Here is a 25,330-nt window from a genome sequence, read left to right on the forward strand (position 1 = left end):
ACTTGCTATTATATAATACCATTAGTGGTTTAAAAGAACAGAGTTAATTAATAATAGTCTGTTTGTCGCAACTACAAGTTAAACTTTGTATGACAATCCGCACAGACCGAATTAAATGGTTGGCGTAGTTCTTTTTTCTCCATGGAAACTGTGGGTTTATTCAGTACAGGTCACACTGCTAAAACCACTTTTACGTAAGGTTGGAGGGCGACATTCATCACCAATATGCACGTCTTTAAGCCAGAGTTCATGACATATTGAAAGCTTTTATTAATAGAGCATTCAGTGAGCAGTGCATGAGAGTGCTCCTAACACAACGCCGTTGTCAAGGTTTGCTCTATACAGCTTCAGTTTCCTGCAAGACTCTGAAATTTCATGATACAATGAACCATTCATCCAAATCTTGGGTCTTCTCTATCAGTGAGTCAATTGACCAATACACCTTGAAAGTCATGCATTATTTAAAATGTAAGGTCCTAAAAATGTGCTTGAATGTGGTTAAAAGGGTTTGAAGAATTACAAGAGAGTAGCAGCACACTGACATCGCTCAGCGTGTGAAACACAGTTTTCCCGAATACTGTAGGATACACACAATGAAATACACACATTTTTAATGAATATATGTGGTTGTTGTTACTGTTGCAGTCAGGAGTGTTTGCAAGGTTTAAAACAATGTAGATATACATAACGAAGTGATTATATCATCTAGAACAGTGGTCCTCAACCACCGGGCCACGGCCCGGTACCGGTCCGTGGATCGATTGGTACCTGGCCGCACAAGAAATAATAAAAAAATAATAATAATATTTTTTATTTTTTATTAAATCAACATAAAAAACTAAAGATACACTTACAATTCGTTCACCAACCCAAAAAACCTCCCTCCCCCATTTACACTCATTCACACTCATTTGCACAAAAGGGTTGTTTCTTTCTGTTATTAATATTTCTGGTTCCTACATTATATATCAATATAGATCAATACAGTCAGCAGGGATACAGTCCGTAAACACACATGATTGTATTTTTTTATAACCCAAATTTTCAAGCGTTGACCAGTCCGCAGTTACAAAAAGGTTGGGGACCACTGATCTAGAACACAGGTGTTAAACTCTAGGCCTGGCGGCCAGATCTTTTCCGCCACATCACTTCATTTATGGCTGGAAAAAATAAAGCACTCTCTGGCTAAATGTATTTGTTTTTTTAATTCTGACAGAAAAATATATTGTATGCAACTGCAAATGTTCACCACTCTAAAATGATCTGATCATGCAACAAGATGTTCCAAGCATTTGTTTTTTGATTATCAAAAATAAACATTTAAATATCTGTGTGTTGCCTTGATTTACAATTTCACAGCAAGTTATTGATCAATCTGTTAGTAGAACATATATTAATCAAAATCAGTTTCCTATGCGCATTGTGTAACGAAGCTGTTATACGTTTATATTCACTGTTGTGTACAGCGCCACTAATGGATATTGGAGTGTTATTTTCAAAGGCAAAATTAAAGTATTGCTAGAAACATAACTTTATATGGGACTTTATTGTAATATATGTATAGTACATGTTCCAAAAAGAAAAAAACATACAACACCACCAGAATTAGAGATATTACAAGTCAAAGTGATGAAGCTTAGTGTTATGCTCATGACTTTGTCATGACGCGGAGTCGAACCCGCGTTTCCTCTGCAGCTGGAGCTGCAGGCACCTCTGCTAACCCCTCTGCTGGCAGCATGCCCAGACACGCCTCTGCTCGCGCTGAGCACAACACACCCACACAGCAACAAGCCTACAAACAATTACTTAACAGCACAGCTGGACTTGACGAGGGGGAGCGGCATAAAGACCAGCGGACCCAAGGAACCTTTGCCAGAACGTCGCTAATCTTCCCAGTAAGCATCACGTCTGGCATTCCCTCCCCTGTGCTTTGCTATTTGCTCTCTCTCCGTGTCTCCCTTGTTCATGTCCCTTGTGTCTTCCGCAGTGACTGACTTCCTCGATCCACAACCTCCAGACCACGCTGCCTCGCTCCTGCCCTCGACCTCTTGCCTGTTCACGAACTGCCTCTTTGCCTTGCCCCTCTGGACTCGACAAAAGATACAACCAACACTCACAGATAACAACCCCTGGTAACATTTACACTATTAATATTTCACATAGTCTACACTCATTCACTTCAAGTAGCATACACACGAATAAACCTTGTGAACCGCAGTTGTGCCCTGGTTGTCGCCTCCTTCCCTTCTCTGTACACAACAGTACGTTCTGGCCACAACATGTCGGAACCAGGCGACAACGGCAAGCCCCAGGCCCGGCCATCCAGAACTTCTGACCTGGCTATCCTTAGCTCCGTCGTGAGCGAGCATCAGGTTCGTTTTTCTGCCCTTGTGGACAGTCTGGATAGAGCGTTTTCCCGACTGTATACTAGGCTGGACAGCTTATGCCCTGGGGCCAGTCCCGGGCCCGTGGTACCCCCACATGCGTCCCAAGTCCGGAGACCTGAACACTGCAGTCTGGAACGGGAACCCAGGATTGCCAGTCCGAGGCACTTTGAGGGAGACTTTGAGCTATGTAGGGGTTTTCTGGTACAACGTGACCTCATTTTTTGTCATCAGCCCTCCCGCTATTCCACCGATGGCGCCAAGATTGCATTCATTTTTGCTTTGCTTTCTGGACCGGCACTTAAGTGGGCTATGGTCGCCGTCAACAGGACCGTGGGTCTCAACTCTGACTACTGTGCTTTCCGTGCTGAATTTCGGGCCGTCTTCGATCACCCCAAGGATGGGGGGGATGCGGCCGGACAACTGCACTCCATCTCGCAGGGCTCACGCTCCGTGGCAGCCTACACCCTGGAATTCCGGACCCTGGCGGCGGACAGCGGTTGGGAGGACCGGGCGCTCCAAAGCGCGTTCCGTCGCGGCAGCCTACACCCTGGAATTCCGGACCCTGGCGGCGGACAGCGGTTGGGAGGACCGGGCGCTCCAAAGCGCGTTCCGTCGCGGCCTCTCTGAGGAGATTAAGGACGGTCTGCTGAGAGACAGACCTACTTCCTGCAAAGACCTCATCGAGTTGGCCCTCCAATTTGATCTAAGACTTTGTGAACGTGCAGCTGAGCGAGGCCAGAGAGCAGCTTCTAGAAACCAACCTTTTCCCTCTTTCAAGGCCGAGGGAATCCTGGTGAGCCATACTTTATTTCCCCGTAAGGAAGAAAACCCAGACATTCTGCTACCCGCTACTCTGGCCTGGGACAAGAGGAGCGTACAAGTGGAGGCATTTGTGGACTCTGGAGCAGACGAGAGTCTTTTGGACTACGAGTTCCCTGACGCTACTCTGCCTTCTAGCCGCCTTTACAATCTGTCTCTTCCAGAGAAGGAGGCTATGAGGGAATACATTACGGAGGGCCTTGCCTCGGGCATCATTACCCCGTCCAAGTCTCCATTGGCCGCAGGATTCTTTTTCGTGGCCAAAACGGACGGGTCCCTTCGGCCCTGCATTGATTACCGTCACCTAAACAACATCACCATCAAGAACAAGTACCCTCCTCCGCTACTCAACTCTTCTTTCGAGTCCTTGGCACCTGCTACCGTCTTCACCAAACTGGATCTCCGTAACGCCTATCACCTGCTACGGATCAGAGAGGGGGACGAGTGGAAAACGGCCTTCAACACCCATATGGGGCATTATGAGTACCGGGTAATGCCAAAACACAAAAACAAAAAAACATGGCAGGAATGAGAGTCATGGGAGGGCAGGAGGGGGACATGGCGGTGGGTCGCCAGACCAAGTGTCCCCGAATCAACCGGGGCAGAGTCAGGTGGCGGCGACGCGTAGAACGCCACTGCACCTGACGAGGTGGACGACCCGGAAACGGCCACCACCGTGGCCGACGAGGTGGTCGGCGTATTTGGCGTGGCAGACGACCAGGGAATGGCCACATCCGTGGCCGACAAGGAGGTGGGCGCGTCATCGTTGTGGCAGGCGTGGATGTAGCAGACGACGTCCTTGTCGTGGCAGGCGGCGAAGCTTGGCGTGGTGCGCCAGGCGGCGAAGCTTGGCGTCGTGAAGCTGCGACTGGCGGCACTTGGCGTTGTGGAGCTGCGACTAGCGGCACTTGGTGTCGTGGAGCTGCGACTGGCGGTACTTGGCGTTGTGGAGCTGCGACTGGCGGCACTTGGTGTGGTGCAGGTACAGAAACTTGCCGCGGTGCAGGTACAGGAACTTGCCGCGGTGCAGGTACTGAAGCTTGGTGTGGTGCAGGTACTGAAGCTCGCGTGGTGCAGCTACTGGTGCTAGCCGTGGTGCAGCTACTGGTGCTAGCCGTGGTGCAGCTACTGGTGCTAGCCGTGGTGCTGCTACTGGTGCTAGCCGTGGTGCTGCTACTGGTGCTAGCTGTGGTGCTGCTAATGGTGCTAGCCGTGGTGATAGCCTTGGAGCAGGTGCTAGCCTTGGAGCTGCAACAGGAACTTGCCATGGAACTTGGCATGGGTCAGGTGCAGGTGCTAGCCGTGGAGCAGAAAGAGTCGCGAGCCTTGGCTTTGGCGGAGTTGGCCTAGCTGGGGGTTGCGGCTTGGCACGCCTAAAGACTGGTGGTGGTGGCCGGGCTGGAGGCTGTGGCTTGGCATGGTGCAGCTGAGTCACCCCACCAGCACATCTCCCGGCCCTAGCCCAGCCCCTCAAGGAGCGGATACCCGACGCGCTCCCTGCGGTCTGGAATCGTTTTTAGGGGTGGGTAGAGGGAGGTCAGTAGGGGGGCCGAATCCTCCCCTCTAAATTGTACAAGGCTTCCCAGACGTCCTTCGTCTTGGGCGGCGTTTCCGGGACTGGGGCGACGCGCCAACGTTGTCGGGCCACACGGAGCTTATCGGGATCAATTTTCCACTTGGACTCCACAGTCTCGATCCACCATGGCTCCTAACGCCTCCCACATTCCTTCCTCCATTGTCAAGTTGCTTGCGGGAAAGCGATTTGCTGGCGACATTCTGTCAGGATAGCCTGGGTAACAGAGGTAATGTCGCCAGGACGACCAACTGAAAATGACAGGCTTAAATAATAGTGACATGATTAACACAGGTGCGTGAGTCCAAAACGTGAAACAGGTGAAACTAATAAGTTGTCATGGAAACAAAACAAACAAGAGTGCACAAACAGGAACTAAAATGAGTCCAAAAACCAAACATAACATAGCCAAACAAAACATGATCAAACGACATGACACTGTCACTTATTGTCATAACAAAACCTGGGTGTTATACATCTTTAAAACGATTATTTTGCTGATATTCGATCCATGTACATATTTCCAGGATAAAATTAGTACTGCAAGCTCAGTGAATGAGGTCTGAACGAAGTCCTGATCCGGTTCTTTGACAATAGAGTAAAAATGTTTTATAGCACTAAAGTACCTAAAGTAAACACAATAACACATGTTTATAAAGCTTATCTTTTTCAAATTTAGAATTTGCCAGAGTATTGTTGTAAATCAAATAATGGTTAAATGTGTGTTGTTGAATGCTACATACAATGTTTATAACAAAAATAAAGTGGCGAGTGCACAGTAACCAAACAAAAACAAAAACGATTATTGAATGCCATTCAAATCATTTGGGTTTTGTCCTTAAAGGGGAACTGCACAATCATTATGAGAGACAAGAATTCAAAAGGTTGTTTTTTTCTGCATTCTAACTTATAATAATCAGCTCTTTCTATGTGGCTAGCAATGCAGCTAATGGGAGCAATACATTCTCCCTTTAAATCACTTTAAAAATGCTTCTAAAAACCGCCAACAATACATCATGTACGTTCCATAACCTGTATAATAACCAAGCTGTAGCGACATTGTTATTGAAAGAGCAAACACTGAGGAACTCTTTTTCTAGCGTACTAACACAACGGCATGCTACGGCATTAGCCGTAAGCTAGCTCGGCAAGCGGTAAGCTAGCAACTGCGTTAACAGCTGAATGGCTTCTGAGTTCAAATTCACAACAAAATGTGATAGGACACCAATTTGTACTGACTGAAAAACATGAACAATCATATTACAGTATCTGTAATGTTATGATCCGCTGCCCGGATCATATTTCTGTTTACGTTTTCTAGTCACTTGTGTTTTTCTGTTAGTCTTGATCTCTTTCTAGTTCCTGTTTAAGCACCTCTGAGTTTGGTTACCATAGTAACTAATTACGTTCACCTGCCGCTGGGGTTCCCGACACGCACCTGTTGGTCATCATTGACATTATTATTTAAAGCTTGCCTTCTCAGTCAGTCGGTCTTGTATCGTAGTTTGTTTTCACACAACAGTTGACGACTTGTGTTCCTGTTCTGTAACCTTCTAGCTCCCACGCTAAAGGCTCTGTATGTTTAGTGTTTACCTTCTAGCTCCCACGCTAGCTCCTTTGGTTTCTGCTTTAAGTGCTATGAGCACGTTTTTGTTTGTTTCCAGTATTAGTTATTTCTTAAATAAATAATTTTTTGTACCTGCAAGCTGTGTCCGAGCCTGTCTGTATCCCTGAGAGAACGAACACCCGCACCCATGCGACCCGGTCATCACATGTAAAGTATTAGCCCAAATTTCATGTTTTGCTTGTACACAGCTAGCTCGACGGCATATGTACTGGAGTTGTACGGTGCTGCATAGGGCTTAGAATCTTTGGGTGTCCCACAATTCGATTCAATATCGATTCTTGGGGTCACGATTCGATTCAAAAACGATATTTTCCCGATTCAAAACGATTCTGGATTCATTCAATACATAGGATTTCAGCAGGATCTACCCCAGTCTGCTGACATGCAAGCAGATTAGTCGATTTTTGTTATAAGCTTTTATAATTGTAAAGGACAATGTTTTATCAACTGATTGCAATAATGTAAATTTGTTTAACTATTAAATGAACCAAAAATATAACTTATTTTTGTCATGTCTGTGTTAATCATGTTTTTGTTTGGCCATGTTTTGCTTGGTTTTTGGACTCTCTTTTTAGTTCCTGGTTGCACTTCCTTGTTTTGTTTGGTTTCCATGGTCACCCATTAGTTTTCACCTGTCATGTCACGCACCTGTTTCACGTTTTGAGTCACGCACCTGTTGTTAATCATGTCTGTGTTATTTTAAGTCTTTCTTTCTGTTCTCTCGTCCTGCCTGCATTGTCTTTGTCGCACCAGTTCATGTCTCTTTCTGACCAAGTAAGTTTTTTCTATTCATGCCACAGTTAGCGACTTTTGTTCATGTCCTTAGTCTTTTGCCCATGTGCAAGTTTTTTTTGTTTCATAGTCAAGTTTGTACCTCCGCCTTGTGCGCGTCTTTAGTTTGTTCTTTTTGTTATAGTAAAAAATAAATCCAAGCCTACCTTCACGCTGTCGTCCGGAGCCGTCTTTGTACTGGAAGAACAACCCCACAGCAAGCTGCAACCTTCCCTAGTTGACAATTTTATCTTTGTGAAAATATTGGACACAGTGTGTTGTCAAGCTTATGAGACGCGATGCAAGTGTAAGCCACTATGACACTATTGTTCTTTTTTATTTTTATTTTATAAATGTCTAATGATAATGTCAATGAGGGATTTTTAATCACTGCTATGTTGAAATTGTAACTAATATTGATACTGTTGTTGATAATATGTTACGGCTCAGACCCCTGCCATCTGTGCGCACCTGGGGACACGCCCACGGCCGCGCAAATCCAGGGACGCGCCGCGCGCGTCTCCGCCCTGCAGCAGCCACCAGCTGCAATCACTCACCGGAGATCTGCACACCTGGGACTGATGAGGGCGAGCCGCATAAAGGGACCAGTGAACCCAAAGATCGGGGCGGGAACTTAGTTTTCTCATGGTGACTCGTAAGCTAGCGAAGCGTTAGCTCTCTCTCCTTGTTTTCCTCTCTGTGCCTTAACCCCCCTGTCTTCTTCCGCAGTACCCTCCGTCGCCTGGACAGTGAGCTGTGCGTCTCACTTTTCCCTGGATCTCCCCCCTGTGTTTTTGGACTGCCTTCCTTGTTCCTGACTCCTCGCTCGCCCCTGGACTTGACGCCCCTCTCAGCCCCACGGACCCCCGGTTGAATCCTGGATCACCTGCCTGCCCCCTGGACTTCCTCGTCTCTCGTTCAACACTTTGGTAACACACACTTCAGTTAAATTCTACACAGTCTTACACCACACACAATCTTATTCTAGTTCACACTCCATTTCCTTAGTTTAGTTGTATTGTTTATTATTATTATTATTATATATATTATATTTATATATATATATAATAAAACATTGTTCATACTTTCCCTTGGTGTATGTTTGCCGTCACCTCCCTTAGTAAACACCACATAATATTCATTTTTGTTTCACTACTTTCGGTTTGTTTTGTGTCGTGTTTGTGTCTCCTCTCAATTGCTCTGTTTATTGCAGTTCTGAGTGTTGCTGGGTCGGGTTTGGTTTTGGAATTGGATTGTATTGTTATGGTATTGCTGTGTATTGTTTTGTTGGATTGATTAATTAAAAAAAATGATTTTTAAAAAATGAGAATCGATTCTGAATCGCACAACGTGAGAATCGCGATTCGAATTCGAATCTATTTTTTCCCACACCACTAGTGCTGCATGTATCATGATCAATATTATAGTGACTTACTCGATAGACAGTTGTCTGTTTGGTCCAGTTGGCCGGGGACTTTTAACCAATCACACACAGTGACCAAGTCATGATCACCTCACTCTCTCGGCTTCTGTCTGCTCCAACATTTCACCCATTCCTCGTGCTTGCTTCTATAAGCAGCAGTACATCCTCCGTTCATTCAGGTTCAAAAAGATAAAGTTTTGAATCCTCATTTATCCAAAAATAGTAGTCTTTGTTGTCTGTTACCAAGTATGCCATGATTAGAACACACACAAGCCTTTGTTGCCGGAAGTCAGAAGTGTGCTGGAAGTGTAAATAAAATTTCCGGTAATGCTTAAAATGATCAAAACACGGGAAATATTGTACATATTGCATATTGTTATGAACTTGTATGTTACTAAATTATATATATATATATATATATATATATATATATATATATATATATATATATATATATATATATATATATATATATATATACTTGCAGCGTGTATACAAAACATTGAAGGAGGGTTTTGAAGTTGTTGTAGAGGGCTTTGAAGGCTACAACGGTGACTCCCATTAGCTGCGTTTATCATCATCATTAAAATCCCCAAAAAAGACATGTGTGTTTTTGTCCCTCATAAAGATTGCGAGCGATTGGCAAAATTCCCCCCAAAAAGTGTAGTTCCACTTTAAAGCCTTTCTGTATTCAGAAACTTCCTCCCAGAGTTAAAAAAAAAACAATAACAAAAACCCATTAAAAAATATTTTGCAATGAGAAAAAGAATAAGAAGAAATATCAATCTAATTACTTTAGTATTGTTTTTTTCCCCCAGATACTATGCTAGGTATCAATAGAATCGACATCTGGATCAATCGCCCCTACTTTACGTTGATGTTTAGCGATTAGCTTCTTGTGTCATCCTGCTCGTTGTGTGCGTGTAGCATGATTAGCCATACCTTTTCTTCTAGTCCTTCAGTGATAATGTTATTTGAGAAAGCAAACCTTCAAGTTTGAGAACTCAGTGGTATTCCAGTTTGAGCACATGATAAGATAAGGCCCCTTAGTTTGATATCCACAGGTGAATTGGATCACTTCTCGTAGGAAGGAGGCCCTAATTGGGACTTCGGAATGCAAAATTGATAGCCATATCCTTGAGAAGAGACTACCTGTCTAGTTCAAACGCCAACATTTAAGTTATGACTTAAAGCAGTTGTTTTCCAGACACTTACCCATAAACATCTCCTTTTATGGTCAGGTGGTGCTGTTTAGACTTAGCGCACACCCAGACAGACAAATAGGGAATATATGAACTGATGGTTTGGCTTCTCCAAGGCAGGAATCCTCCATTTTTTGATTAAGATTCCTCCGGGTACTGCAGACCTGTTTAAATGACGCTCGCTTGTAATAAAGCAACTTTTGGTTCAGCAAAGCGTCTCCGACGTGTATTGTGATCCAACTACACAGCCGAGTCATCCCTCGGCCCGAGAGGGGATGGCAAGACCAGAAATACACTTCAATATCACTTTCATCATATGTGGAATACAATCGGACTGTTTTTGTCTGCAGCAATTAGTTTGTAAAATGTTTGTTTGAACATTTGATTTGTTTGAGAAACTTTGTGATGCAATGGAGTTTATTCTCTCCTATATTAATAGTGTTTGATAGCAGAACTAAACGTAAAGAAATAACAAGATATCACATTAGTTTGTTCTTTTGTGGTTGCTATGCCTAAATATAAATCTGCTTGTGCAAATAAAGTAATGTCATGTTAAGACCTAGTAATAAATATTGTGATTGTTGGTCCAAGCCACCGTAGTGTTATTCTCCATTTTCATAACAGAATCTAAAAGCTTAGTTGTTGTGCAGAAAAGCTTTATCCGACACGGATGACCACATTATAGCGTATTTGGTGATATTTGGAGGAAACTTTGTTTATTTTCCACCATGCTAGTGAGGATTAGTATCTTACAGTGTTGGGTTGGTTACTGAAAACCAGTACCTAGTTACAACTAATAGTTACTTAATTTCAAAAGTAATTCCGTTACTAACTCAGTTACTTACATCAAAAAGTAATGCGTTACTGTGAAAAGTAACTATCTAGTTACTTCTTTTTTTAAAGCTCCCATTAATGCCCTTTTAGCCTTCATTTCAGTACTGTTATTGCACTGGAGAATAATACAATCTGTTGATCAACTTCACATGCATTTTTATTTTTATTTTAACATAATTAATGAAAAACAGTGCAACATAAAAAGGCATTTCTCCTTTCTTTAAACTTGGACCAATGACCATTAATAAAAAAACAAGTTAAAGTGCACCATAAGAAGGCACATCATCTTCCTTGAAACATAGGTAGTGAAATAAAGCCTGACATCTGGAGTGATGCTGCTGTCTTCCACACTTGGAGCCATGGATTGTAGAATCCTTGTTTTCAGTGGCAGGGATCATTGACACAGATGGTGAAGTTTCAGTGCTCAGTGGAGATGTAACACTTTTGAGGGGTTTAAGCACCTGGAGGACCTCCTCTGCCACTCTCACAACATCATCAGACAGGTTGATGATGTCTTTGACATTTTTCTTCAGGGCCTTGTGGGTCAATGCAGAGTATATAGCTGCCTGCTGCTGCAACATATCATAAGTGGAGTTCCACTTCGTTGGGACATCATGTATGAGCTTTATGAGTAGGCAGCTTTAGCATTTCTTGCTTTGTCTTAAGTACATGAGCAGCTGTTGTGCTAGGAAACCTCCTTCCTGATCCATTCTTTTGACTGAGATGTGATGCCAAATTCACTACATGTGCAAAGCACCTACCTGTGGTCCCAGTCCTGCCTCATTCACTGCATTTATTTGATTTTTGGCATTATCACTTGTGACTGGGATATCTTTATCTTCCATTCCTCCACTGCTTGTGTCAGTACCTGCGCAAGGTGACTCTCGTAGAGGGGGCGTGTCTTCTCATCTCCCAGTCTGCTGTGAGTGTCTTGTTCCCTTGACTAGGAACTTTACCCTAGTCAAGGGTAAAGTTCAATTTAAGTTAAAGTACCACTGATAGTCACACACACACTAGGTTTGGTCAAATTACCCCCTGCATTTGACCCATCCCCTGGACGTGCACCAGTCTGTCATGAGCGCAACAGATGATGCTCGGGATAGTTCATCCACAGCTTTTTTCTTCTCCTGCTCATAAAGATCTGGCACAATCTTATCGCTGAAGTGGGTGCGCGACGGGATGTCGTAACGTGGCTCAAGCACGTTCAGCATGTGTTTAAAAGCCTCGTCTTGCACAACGGAGTCTGCACCTATAAACACACCGATGGCGCGGGGCGTTCAAGCTCCTCCGTTACTCCGCTCGCCATGACCACGCTGTGTGTGGACTGAACGTGCATGCGAACAACCTTTTTGTTTTGTTTTATATATCAAACCGCGGATCACGTGTGTGCCTCCCCTTCCCATACCTACACCCAGACACACACACACGGCTCTTTTTTTCTCTCCGGCTTGTGACAGAGGAAGATTTAGAAGAACGACACTGCAGCGCATCTGTTTCTAGCCGATACTACATAAAAAATAACGTCAAATACCGCAGTAACGCATCATGTAGTAACGGTAACTGAGTTACTGAATATAAAAAAATTACGCGTTAGATTACTAGTTACCGCCGAAACTAACGGCGTTACAGTAACGCGTTACTTTGTAACGCGTTAGTCCCAACACTGGTATCTTACCCCTGATTTCCACAGAATGCAAAACTGCAGCTGAAAGTCATCGTCAAGGAAACAGCACCAGCATCTGTCGTCCAGCAATCCCCTCCGCTATTCCGTTGTGGCTTTGCCGAGCGGCGAAATAGCGCAGACTTTTACAAGATCTTATGAATCCGTGCATAATCACGTAATAAAGTAAACACTGAAGTAAACACAGCAGAACGTCTCGAGCTTTGCCGTCCCTCAATACCCACAGGCGGGCGATCTGTTAAAAGAGGCAAATATGGATCCCGATCCGAGCTCCATATATTGTCCAAATTATTGATCCTTAAGTCGCTAAGTATATATGGATTAGCTACACAGTGCTACATAAACAATTATTTTTTATTGACACCTCACTCGAACCAAATAAAAACTGTTTACCCCATTCTATGACGTCCAATGGCCAATAACTTCCGTCTTCCAAAGTGTACCAGAATCTTTTCAAACATATTTATCTTACTACAATTACTTCCAGTTTTAGTGTTGGCTGAAAAGCCACTGAAATTATGAAAACACTGATATACTGGATGATGGGTAGACTTGATGCAATAGCATAAAGTGCCGTAGGTAACCCGAGCAAAGTAAAATGTGAACTGACGTTTGACGTTGACGGTGCATCAGTATTATTTTTCAGTCATAACTAAAGTGTTTTGAAAGACAAGATAAAGTCAGGAAGCCATGGAGCTGAATTTGCATTTGACAAAGTGTCTCCAAATGAACGCCTCTGGAACGCTTGATACTAAATTGAAAAAAACCTGATTAAAATACTCCATTTTGTACTATCATTGTCAAATTTTGAATGGGATTCCTAAGGACTGTTGTTTTCCGATGCATAACCACACACCGGTTATTTTGAAGGCACATGTTATTGAAAAAAAACTTGTGAACCCAAAAAGTAGTTTCTTTTCAGTGTATTAAAACTCCTGTTTTTCTGAATGTTAGTAGAACTTAAACAATGTTGGTTATGAATTTCAGTTTTTTAACTGTAAAAAGAGCCAACAACAATTAGGTATTTAAGCCAAAAGATCCTGGAATGCTGAAGTGTTACTCAAACACTGGGATCATACAGTTTGACTATGAGGCTTGTTGAGAATATGACACTAATCCACACACAAAAAGGCATTTCATCTGTCAGTGGAACACCACAGAGACCAGCTGACCTTTTGTGGTGCCCCAGGCCATCACTACAGGAGGTGATGTCAGGATAAAAGAGCCATGTTCTAACTGATGGTGTCTGTGTGTTCCTTTGTCCTCTTAAGATTTACCTGTCGATCAAGTTTCTGCTGTCGGAGATTGGTGCCCTCGTCATCTAAAGTGCTGCAAAAAAAAAGGAATATTAGAACACTCGTGGGCAAAAGTACAGTTGAAAAGAGCATATTGATATGTTCTATGTGCTTATCGAAGATTGTTTTACTAGGTGCCGTTATTACAATTGAAACTTGTATTTTTTATTTCTTTAGGGTACATATATATATATATATATATGTATATATGTTATATATATATATATATATATATATATATATATATATATATATATGTATATATATATATATATATATATATATATATATATATATATATATATATATTAAAAAAAAACATTTTCGATCCGCAATTTTTGCACAAACTTAATTAAATGTCTTTAAATACAGATTAACATTGATCCAAAACATTGTAGTGCAGTTTGCAAAATGGCAGTGACATAACCCCATGCATAACCCCAGGATTAAAATAAATTCTAGATAGCAAGTAGTAGCGCTCTAGTTGCCAGCTAGTGACTAGCGCATTTGTTTCCAGCTAACAATTAGCGCACCAGTTGCCAGCTAGTGATTAGCATGCTAGTTGCTAGTTAGCTTTTAACGGCGCTGCACTTTATAGGACGGTTGCATATGACGTCACATCCGTTTTACTTCTTCGCCGCTTCATTCACACGATGGTCAAGCAGCTTGAGTGTAGCATTAAAACAAGTGAGAGTGAGAGTAGAGTTTGAGCAGAAGATGCCGTATTGCTGTTCTGTTCTTCGGTGTTCTAATCGTTCAAATAAAGAGGTATAAAAGAGCTTTCATAAAGTCCAGAAAGAAGGGGTTCATAAAGATAATAAAGTCAGGGACAAAAACAAAAGTGGGTCGAACGAAAAGGCTCCTAAAAATATTGAAGTGTATTAATTAACTCATATTATGTTCTACATATGGTGAATGTTCATATTCATCTTGGAGAAAGCAAACCTTCAAGTTTGAGTACTCAGTGGTATTTCAGTTTGAGCACATGATAAGACAGTGGTAAGTCTCGTCTTAAGACCCACTTTTATTCTTTGGCTTTTAACACTACGTGAGTTGTGTGGTCTTCTGTCCTCTGTTGTCCTCTGTGTTTTTTTTAAAATACATTTTGATTTCTATTTACTGTTTTAATTGGTTTTACCCTTATAAAATCGTTTTTAATCATATTTATTTGTATATTGTTTTTATATTGGTTTTATATATATATTTATTTTTTGTTTGTATTCAGTCATTGGTGGAGCATAATATTGTTTTTAATATTGTTTTTAATATTGTTTTTAACATGGTTGTGCAGCACTTTGGAAACATTCTTGTTGTTTAAATGTGCTATATAAATAAAGTGGATTGGATTGGATTGGATTGATAAGGCCCCTTAGTTTGATATTCGCAGGTGAATTGGATCACTTCTAGTAGGAAGGAGGCCCTAATTGGGACTTCGGAATGCAAAATTGATAGCCATATCCTTGAGAAGAAACTACCTGTCTAGTTCAAACGCCAACCTTTAAGTTATGACTTAAAGCAGTTGTTTTCCAGACACTTACACACGAACATCTCCGACGTGTCTTTTGATCCAACTACACAGCCGAGTCATCCCTCGGCCCGGGAGGGGATGGCAAGACCAGAAATACACTTCAATATCACTTTCATCATATGTGGAATACAATCGGACTGTTTTTGTCTGCAGCAATTAGTTTGTAAAATGTTTGTTTGAACATTGGATTTGTTTGAGAAACTTTGTGATGCAATTGAGTTTATTCTCTACTATATTAGTAGTGTTTGATAGCAGAACTAAACGTAAAGAAATAACAAGAGATCACATTAGTTTGTTCTTTTGTGGTTGCTATGCCTAAATATAAATATGCTTGTGCAAATAAACTAACATCATGTTAAGTCCTAGTAATAAATATTGTGATTGTTGGTCCAATCCACCGTAGTTTCATTGTCCATTATCACAACAGAATCAAAAAGCTTAGTAATTGTGCAGGAAATCCAAGTGCCTTATTCGACACGGATGACCACATTATAGCGCATTTGGCGATGTTTGTTAGCATCAAGAAAATATCCTTAATAGTATTAATAAACTAGATGAATAAATCTTTTGTAGACTCAACAGCATATACTGAATCAAACATTGCTGAACAACGGGGACATCTACAGCTAAATAATGAGACAAAAGATGAACTTTACACCATAAAACAACTGCAGACATGAGTTGTAGATGAGAAGGAAATCAACTTCAAATAAACGTATTCCTTTTCTCATTAGCGTCATGATCAGAGCAGCACGGCACTCATGTCAATCAAATACGTTACTTACCGATGCATGAATAAATCCAACTTTGTCTTTCACAGATTAATGTTTAATTTGTGGACCCCTCAGATGCAAAAACGTGATGTGCCTTAATCTTTTCTTCTGTAAATACCGTGAGTGTCAAGTGAAGTGAGGTAGCAGTAACCTCTTGGTCATAATAAATGGTTTAAATTAGGGTTGGGCGATAAGGCCTTTTATTAATATCTCAATATTTTTTAGGCCATGTCACGATACACGATATATATCTCGATATTTTGCCTTAGCCTTGAATGAACACTTGATGCATATAATCACAGCAGTATAATGATTCTATGTGTCTACATTGAAACATTCTTGTTCATCCATCCATCCATCCATTTTCTACTGCTTGTCCCGTTTGGGGTTGCGGGGGGTGCTGGGGCCTATCTCAGCTGCTTCGGGCAGAAGGCGATGTACACCCTGGACAAGTCGCCACCTCATCACAGGGCCAACACAGATAGACAGACAACATTCACACACTAGGGTTACACCATTAATATATGTTAATTTTAAACTTTCATGCAGAGAGGGAAATCACAACTAAGTCAATTTAGCAAAACGGTATTTATTAAACAGTTATTAAGCAGTGGCACAAACATGTCATTTCCAAAACAGAAAGTGCAAGATTGTCAGAGACATTTTAAAACAAGCGATTAGTGCACTTTTGTACATGATGTCACTAAGATGACATATCAAAACAACACTAAATTAAAGTGCCCTTTTTGTACAGAACGCCACTACAATAGTTTAAAACAAATAAAGTGCACTTTTGTGCATGATGTCACACAAGATATTTCATCCATTCATCCATTTCCTACCGCTTGTCCCTTTTGGGGTCGCGGGGGGTCGCTGGAGCCTATCTCAGCTGCATTCGGGCGGTAGGCGGGGTATACCCTGGACAAGTCACCACTTCATCACAGCAAGATATTTAAATAACTGTCAAATAAAAATTAGCTGCATAATAGGAAATCAAATAGTGTATGTCCTTCGCTATGTGGTAGGTTCCTGCAGACTCTTTCTGCTGTTGACTATTTTTTTCATAGGTGTTCATCTGGAAATGGTTTCTTCTGCATTTTGTGGGTGTGGCACCGAACGGAGATGTTGACATGCGGAGTTTCAAGCACTTTTCATTCACTAGTGGGTGACTTTTCTAATGATGCTACAAATTAGCAGTGCTGCTACTTTTTGTAGCAACGCTTTTGCTGCATACTTGACATATTACGGTTGTCTGTTCAACATATTCCTGCTTGAAGCCAAACCCCTGCCAGACGATGGACCCCGTGCTGTTTTTCTTGGGAATTAATTCTCCTCCATTTGTTACCAGATCCGCACCTTCTCTCTCTCGTATTACCACTCGCACCGCTCCGCTAGTACCACAGCTAAGGTTACCCATGTCGCTACCTCTTTGCTCGGCGAGAGCGTATGACGTTGCACGTGCGACAGTATGTGACGTATGTAAGAAGGCGCGCTTGTTTTATCTCTCTGTGAGAAGGAGAGCCAAGAAAGAGTAGGAAAGCCTGTAGTGTAATGTCCGCAGCTAAAAGCAACTACGTGAGGACGTATACTCGAATATCAAGATATAGCCAATTTCTATATCGCACAGAGACAAACCCACGATATATCGAGTATATTCGATAAATCGCCCAGCCCTAGTTTAAATCTTTTTAAAACATATTTTTCTTAAGAGTGTAAATATCCACTCCATCCCATTCAAAATATTTTTTCATGATTGCTTTTATATTTGCCTCCAAACCTTTCAAAGTACCCCTAAATCTGCACTGATTCAGGTTAAAAAACATTAGCCTGATGGGGCTTAGACCATTGCCTTAAACCCGGAAGTGCCTGGATGTGCCTCTGGGTCACGTGATTGCAACCCACCTGTTATTTGAATACTGTATTTTAGTTTTGGACAAGACCAAGATGCAATATTTTTAGTACCAGTTTGATTGAAAACATATGTTTTACAACAGTGGCCCCCAACCGGTCTGTGGATCAATTGGTATCGGGCCGCACAAGAATTTAAAAAAAAAAAAACAATAAAAAAAATTAAAAAAAACATTTTAAAATTAAATCAACATAAAAAACACAAGAAACACTTACAATTAGTACACCAACCCAAAAAACCTCCCTCCCCCATTTACACTCATTCACACAAGAGGGTTGTTTCTTTCTGTTATTAATATTTCTGGTTCCTACATTATATATCAATATAGATCAATACAGTCTGCAAGGGATACAGTCCGTAAGCACACATGATTGTATTTTTTTTATGACAAAAATAAAGAAATAAAATAAAATAAAATAAAATCAAAAACTCTGAAGATACTCCGATACTGTGCAACCAGGTGGCTCAGCCTGCTGACTTGCATAAACCGGGTGCTCAACCAGTGGGATGCACTGCAGGCATATTTTGCCAGTCATGAGGATGTGGAGAAGCCTGGCAAGGTGAAGATGCTGGCTGAACATTTAACCAGCAAGAAGACAAAGTTCTTCTTCCTCTTCCTCTCCCAAGCTCTAAATTTAAATGTTCCCCAAACTCAGGTGAAACCCCTTTTTTAATTGATGGCGGTAGTTGTTTAATAATCAACTTCAGAAGTTATAGAGGATAAGACTAGAGAAAGCAATTATATCCCCAGCTCACTTGTGCTTAATTTGCTCATTTTCATTTGCAGTTATAGAGCTAGGAAAAAGTCTGCCGCAGCTGCGATTGGACCTGGATAGCCTCCAGGAAGAAGTAGTGGAGTACCAAGTGCTTGGCAGTGAAGATCTTCCTCAGGTTTTGGGCCATGCTAGGGGGAGATGGAAGATTCCAGACTCTCGTGCATTTGATGAAAGCACTTTTGTGCGTGCCACACAGCAATGCATCATCAGAGAGGGTGTTCAGCATGGTTAGAAAAATAGTGACAGAGAATAGAACGAGGATGGACAATTCAACCCTTAATTCACTCCTTTCCTGCAAAATAAATTTCACAGACGCTGCCCACACCTATGATCCTTCAAAGGCGGTGCTTCTGGCTGCAAAGCATTGCACTTTCAAGTACAACAATGAGTAGATGAGTGTTATGTGTGTATATGTGTAGATAAAAGAACACTGAAATTCAAGTATTTATTGTATTTATATATATATATATATATATATATATATATATATATATATATATATATATATATATATATATATATATATATATATATATATATATATATATAATAAAATACATATATATATATATATATATATATATATATATATATATATATATATATATATATATATATATATATATATATATATATATATATATATAGCTAGAATTCACTGAATGTCAAGTATTTCATATATATATATATATATATATATGAAATACTTGACTTTTGGTGAATTCTAGCTGTAAACATACTCCTCCCCTCTTAAACACGCTTTCCACCAAGCGACACAGGTTACACTGAGGGTGGCCGAATTAATACTGTTAGAAATATACGCCACACTGTGAATCCACACCAAACAAGAATGACAAACACATTTCGGGAGAACATCCGCACCGTAACACAACATAAACACAACAGAACAAATACCCAGAACCCTTTGCAGCACTGACTCTTCCGGGACGCTACAAGGTGTGTGTGTGGGGGGCATTGGGGTGGTTTGGGGGGGGCGGGGGGCGCGGGGGGGGGGGGGGGGGCGGGGGGGGGTATTGTAGTTAAGTTAAGTTAAGTTAAAGTACCAATGATTGTCACACACACACTAGGTGTGGTGAAATTTGTCCTCTGCATTTGACCCATCCCCTTGGTCACCCCCTGGGAGGTGAGGGGAGCAGTGGGCAGCAGCGTGCCGGAAGAGTCAGTGCTGCAAAGGGTTCTGGGTATTTGTTCTGTTGTGTTTATGTTGTGTTACGGTGCGGATGTTCTCCCGAAATGTGTTTGTCATTCTTGTTTGGTGTGGATTCACAGTGTGGCGTATATTTCTAACAGTATTAATTCGGCCACCCTCAGTGTAACCTGTGTCGCTTTTGATCAAGTATGCGTTGCATTCACGTGTACGTGTGCGTACAGAAGCCGCACATATCTTGTGACTGGGCCGGCACGTTGTTAGAATGGATGAAAAGCGGACGTGACGACAGCTCGTAGAGGATGTTAAATTAAAGCAGTGCCTTTAAGGCACGCCCCCAAGACTGTGGTCCGGGTGGAATACGAGATATAATGACTGATGAACACCTTCGTCCGATAATGAAGGTTGCCTCAGCTCAAAGCCTGAGCCCCGACATTAATGAACTAGCATCCAAGAAAAGATGCCAGGTATCTGGCTTGGGCACATCAGATTAGATCAGTGTGATGTAAACTTAGCAGTTTAAAGTCCTGAATGGTTGGTTTATTCATTGTGATTCTATATTCAAATGTATTAGCCTGTGGAAAAAGTTAATGTTGATATTTACCTCAGAAGGCTGCAAATAGAAAAGAGGCATTCAATTTTTATTTGAATTGTATTTGATATGCCATTGATATTTTTAAATTATTAATATTATTATTTGAAACTCGATTTTGCATTTCACTATAAAGTTATATAAGTCTTGCCTGTTCAATATTCAATGCAAGACTTGTTTGGGTCCCTATTAAAAGGTTCATTTGTTCAACCTTGGCCCGCGGCTTTGTTCAGTTTTAAATTTTGGCCCACTCTGTATTTGAGTTTGACACCCCTGTGCTACATAGTCTTCATGAGGTGGGAGGTCAGGGCAACAAGTCTGAAGTGGTTCGGCTCCTTGGGATGAGGTGTTTTAGAGATTGGAACCACACAGAAGGTCTTCTAGAGTGTAGGGACTTTTTCCAAGCTAGAGCCAAGTTAAAAATGTAGTGGACCTCAACTAAACTTTAAACTTAACTGGTTCGCACATTCCCTGAGTAGCCTGGAACTGATGCCATCTGAGCCTGTAGCCTTCCTGACATTGTTCCATCCAACTCTCTCCTCACTTGATCCAGACTGATGGAGTGTTGGGTGGGTGATGGCTGGGTGCGGTGAACTTGGCTGGTGGGTTGTGGGGGACTGTCTGAGAGGGGTGCATTGGGGAGGTGTGGACCATGCTTGGGTGTAAACAGCTGGGGCTGGTGTGGAGTGGGGGTCGGATGTGAGGGGGTTGCAATGAAAAAAACATACAGTTTGTTGGCCCACTCTTTGTTGCCAGAAGCTTGGTGACCACTTGCACCTTTTCCATTACTTGAAATCTGTTTCAGGCTGATCCACAGTTCACAGATGTTATTTTGCTCCAGCCGTTGTTCCAGTTTTTGCTTGTAGTCCTTCTTACACTTCCTAATCTGATATTTTAGATCCTGCTGGGCTGTTCTCATCCTCTCCTTGTTTCCTGAAGTGAAAGCCCTCTTCTTCTCGTTCGGTAGGGCTGTGTATGCTTCCTTGATATTAGCATACAACAAGTCCAAAGTTTTGCTGTCCTTTGTGTGGTTAAGTTAAAGTTAAAGTTAAAGTACCAATGATTGTCACACACACACTAGGTGTGGTGAAATTTGTCCTCTGCATTTGACCCATCCCCTTGTTCACCCCCTGGGAGGTGAGGGGAGCAGTGAGCAGCAGCGGTGGCCGTGCCCGGGAATCATTTTTGATGATTTAACCCCCAATTCCAACCCTTGCTGCTGAGTGCCAAGCAGGCAGGTAATGGGTCCCATTTATATAGTCTTTGGTATGACTCGGCCGGGGTACTTCAAATACTGTGTGAAGGTGGCAGGGTGGCAGAAAGAGTGACATGATTAAAGTCACCAGAGAAAAAGGTCTTGTGGGTGCTTTGATTGCAGCTGTGACACTGTCTTCTGTACGCACTCACACGCAGCAGCAGCGTCAACCGATTACAGTTATCACAATTACATGTGAAAACTCCCTGGAGATGTAATAAGGTTTAATGCTGACCGCCAGTAGCTCTTTAGCAGGGATGTGATTAGGACTACCATACTACTATTTGTTATTCACAAACACCGTCAGCTCCCCTCCTTTCTTTTTACCGCTCTCGGACAAGTGGCGGTTAAGTGAGGATCCGTTCAGAGAGACAAATGTGTTCAGCCAAGATTTTGAGAAACACATCATACTGCTTTCTTTATATTCTTTATATTCCTGTCAACGCCGTCAAGTTGCCCATCTTGTTTGAGAGAGAGTGAACGTTTCCCATGACAACAGATAGTAAACACGGTTTAAATCTCCACTTTCTCTCCCAACGCCAGCCTCAATATTGCCACCGGAATCTCTGGTTTCACCACATGGACTCCAGTGTACAAGAAAGCTAGCGACTGGTCTTCGGTGTAAAGAATTGAGCCATGGCTAAAAGGCTACCCGCAAGCAGATTCGAAAAGTCTACAGAAATATAATAGAAGTAGCGCAAAAGTCACACAAGTGCCAGCTTTTATGCACAGTCCCAAAGGGATTTAAACAAAAAAGTAAAAACACATGAAAACAGGAAGGAAACATTACAGCAAACAAAGGAGAATATCAAAGAGTAAAGAGCTTATGCAACAGGCAGCCAAGCCACTTGAGCGGTGCCATCTTGAAAAAAACCCAAACAACGGCACTCTCTCGTGGTTGTTGCGTTTTTCTTTATTTCTGCAGTACTTTGCTGACCTTCTCTGATCTCTTTTAACCAGAGAACAACTAATAGACATTGGACAGCCCTTTGAGACACTTGTGATTTAGGGCTATATAAATAAACATTGATTGATTGATTGATTGACAGTCCTCTGCTGAACTCTTTTTACCGGTTCTAATTGAGAGTTACGTGGAGATTCTCAACGGAGGAGGATCAGCTCTATATGGACTATGCCTGGGAAAACGAGCATGCGCGCTCGTTAAACTGAGGTAGCGGCAATTGCGCAGTGCACTTCCATTGATTCACCTGGCGAATGTCTGCTCAGTGGATAATAGGATGGACGAGCTGCTGCTCCTAAACACCATAGACACAGATTTATGGACACCCGCCACCCTGTATTAAGTAACAGTACTTGTTTATATTTTTAGTTCATCGTTGATATTTATTGTTTATATGGAACAGAGAGAGCACAGTCTACCAAGTCAAATTCCTTGTGTGTGAAACATACCTGGCCAATAAAAGTGACTCTGATAGAGAGGTATAATTAATCAGTTTTTTCAATGCATTTACTTATTTTGCATATGCAACCAACTCATTAAAAAACACTAGATTGACCTTAGATGCTAGATTTTTAGTGATAGTAAACCTGTTTTTTTTTACTGACTCAAGTACCTATCAGTCACTCACCAAAGTGATTCACTCATCACAAAGTATTGTATGTGCGCTACACCTCGCACATGGCTACTGCATGCCCAGTCTCGCTCCCAGTTACACAATTCATTTGATTCACTCATCACAAAGCACACATGCAGAACCTCGCACATGATTGGTGACTGCACAAGTCTCGGCATCATTGTTCAACCATCACAAGGCGCTTGCGTAGACACTGGCACATACTACAGTAACAAGTAATCCTATTTAATAACACCCGCAAAAATTTAGCTGTAACAGTATTGATTCTACAATTGTGAAAACAATTAAAGATTGTCACACACCACATCTAGTGTGTGTGTGACAATCATTGGTACTTTAATCTTTCATCTTAATAAATTCACTTCCACTTAATGAACTCCAGCCTTTTTTCACAGTTAATCTGCTGTTTACATGTTTTTTATCTAATTTCCACACTTGCTTCCTGTCGAGTCTGGTGATGTGATTACATTCCGTCAAAAACTGTACATATTCAGTCAGTCGAAATAGTTAACAGCGTTTTCGCCAACCAATCCTCATGTCTCTCTGCCTGTGGGCTCCTCCTGCAAGTAATCATAATACTAATGCAATTTGAATAAGATTGCTATGTACATACAACATATTTAGAAAAGCGATCTCCTCTGGACAAAATAAAACCTAATTGCATTAATCAACCCGAACAATAGTACATCATTAAAATATGATTTAACAGTGCAAAGTTAAATAAAATAACAAACTATAACATAGATGAAAACAGGATCATACAGATGTGAATTTAATCAGTTTTCAATCATTTCTTCTGGACACGCCGACGTCACTAGTCCCGACACCAATGACGAGTGAGTGAGTGTCATTAAATCACTGTTCTGTGCCGAACGATGATTCATTTCGTAGTTATTCACTCGGTATTAATTAGTCAGTAAGTTACCGTCAAGCACCCATTGCAGCACAACGATTGTGACACAGCGAAGGAAGTAGAAAGGAGAGTTGATTTGAGGCAAAAAACATATTTGTTGCGGTTTCTAAGGGTCTAATACATTTATTAAGGTTAGACTGACAGGGGCATAATTAATTGCATATCATATGGTTCCATCCATCCATCCATTTTCTACCACTTATTCCCTTCGGGGTAGCGGGGGGCGCTGGAGCCTATCTCAGCTACAATCGGGCGGTAGGCGGGGTACACCCTGGACAAGTCGCCATCTCATCGCAGAGCCAACACAGATAGACAGACAACATTCACACTCACATTCACACACTAGGGCCAATAATTTAACTACTAGCATCACAGCGGTGAGTCACTGACCCAGTTAATGGCGGCCAGAACCTGTGAGTACCGATTCAGTAAAAAACTTGTGGCTTTAAAAAGATTGGTTCATGGCCCATCACTATATCTTATTATCCAGGTCAGGCCCCTCATGTAACAAGCTTGCGCATGCACAAAAACCTGTCGTAAACCTCTTTTCACAGTAAATTTGACGTGGAAATGTGCGCTGCCTCACGCCAACATACATTTTCTACAAGCTGTGGATACTTTGACGACACACAGAGGTGGTCGTTCAGGCTCTGTCAACATTTAATGGCTATGGTTATGGTCAGGTGTGCACATAAGTGGTACGCGGGTATTCATGCGTGGCAGAAATTTGGAATGTGTAATTTCATTTGAATTACCTCGCGCATGCGTATGGTACTTGGCTGTCACGGTATCAACAGGACTACCTCATTTCAACTACACTTGTTGCTTATCATCAACTAAATGCCCAAAAAACAACAGACACTAAGCTGCTTCTTTAGCGTTGCACCGCCGGCAAAGGAGCCAGAACAGCCGAAGAAGATACTTTTTTCAGAAAAGCTGCTCCGAAGATGTGTTGTGGGTTTTCCGTTTGCATTCTCTTCTAGCAGAAAAACAGGTGTGTTTCATAAAGGCTCAAATAATTTTAACCATCCTTTATTTGACAAACATGAAAAGAGCAAGGACCACACAAATGTGGCGCATACCATTGCTAATTAACAAGGTAGCAGTGAGAGACAAGCTAAGTGAAGAACAGCAACAAGCTGTATAATATTTTTCTCATCGTCTTCCATAAAGCTAAACACGCACGCTCTATTTTTTCCTATTCTGAGG

The 25,330-nt window shown here is 41.8% G+C and overlaps 1 protein-coding gene across 3 annotated transcripts in view; it reads right to left on the bottom strand.

Annotated features, from left to right (window-relative positions):
- Window positions 1–25,330, bottom strand: part of tub (TUB bipartite transcription factor) — a 244,290-nt gene that overhangs the window by 69,213 nt on the left and 149,747 nt on the right. For all 3 annotated transcript variants that reach the window (XM_062028977.1, XM_062028983.1, XM_062028987.1), the window contains exon 2: window positions 13,595–13,646. In XM_062028977.1, the coding sequence (XP_061884961.1) occupies window positions 13,595–13,646 (52 nt within the window). The remainder of the gene's footprint in view (window positions 1–13,594; window positions 13,647–25,330) is intronic.

The sequence above is a fragment of the Entelurus aequoreus genome, linkage group LG02, assembly GCF_033978785.1.
Source record: "Entelurus aequoreus isolate RoL-2023_Sb linkage group LG02, RoL_Eaeq_v1.1, whole genome shotgun sequence".
Classification (NCBI taxonomy): Eukaryota; Metazoa; Chordata; class Actinopteri; order Syngnathiformes; family Syngnathidae; genus Entelurus; species Entelurus aequoreus.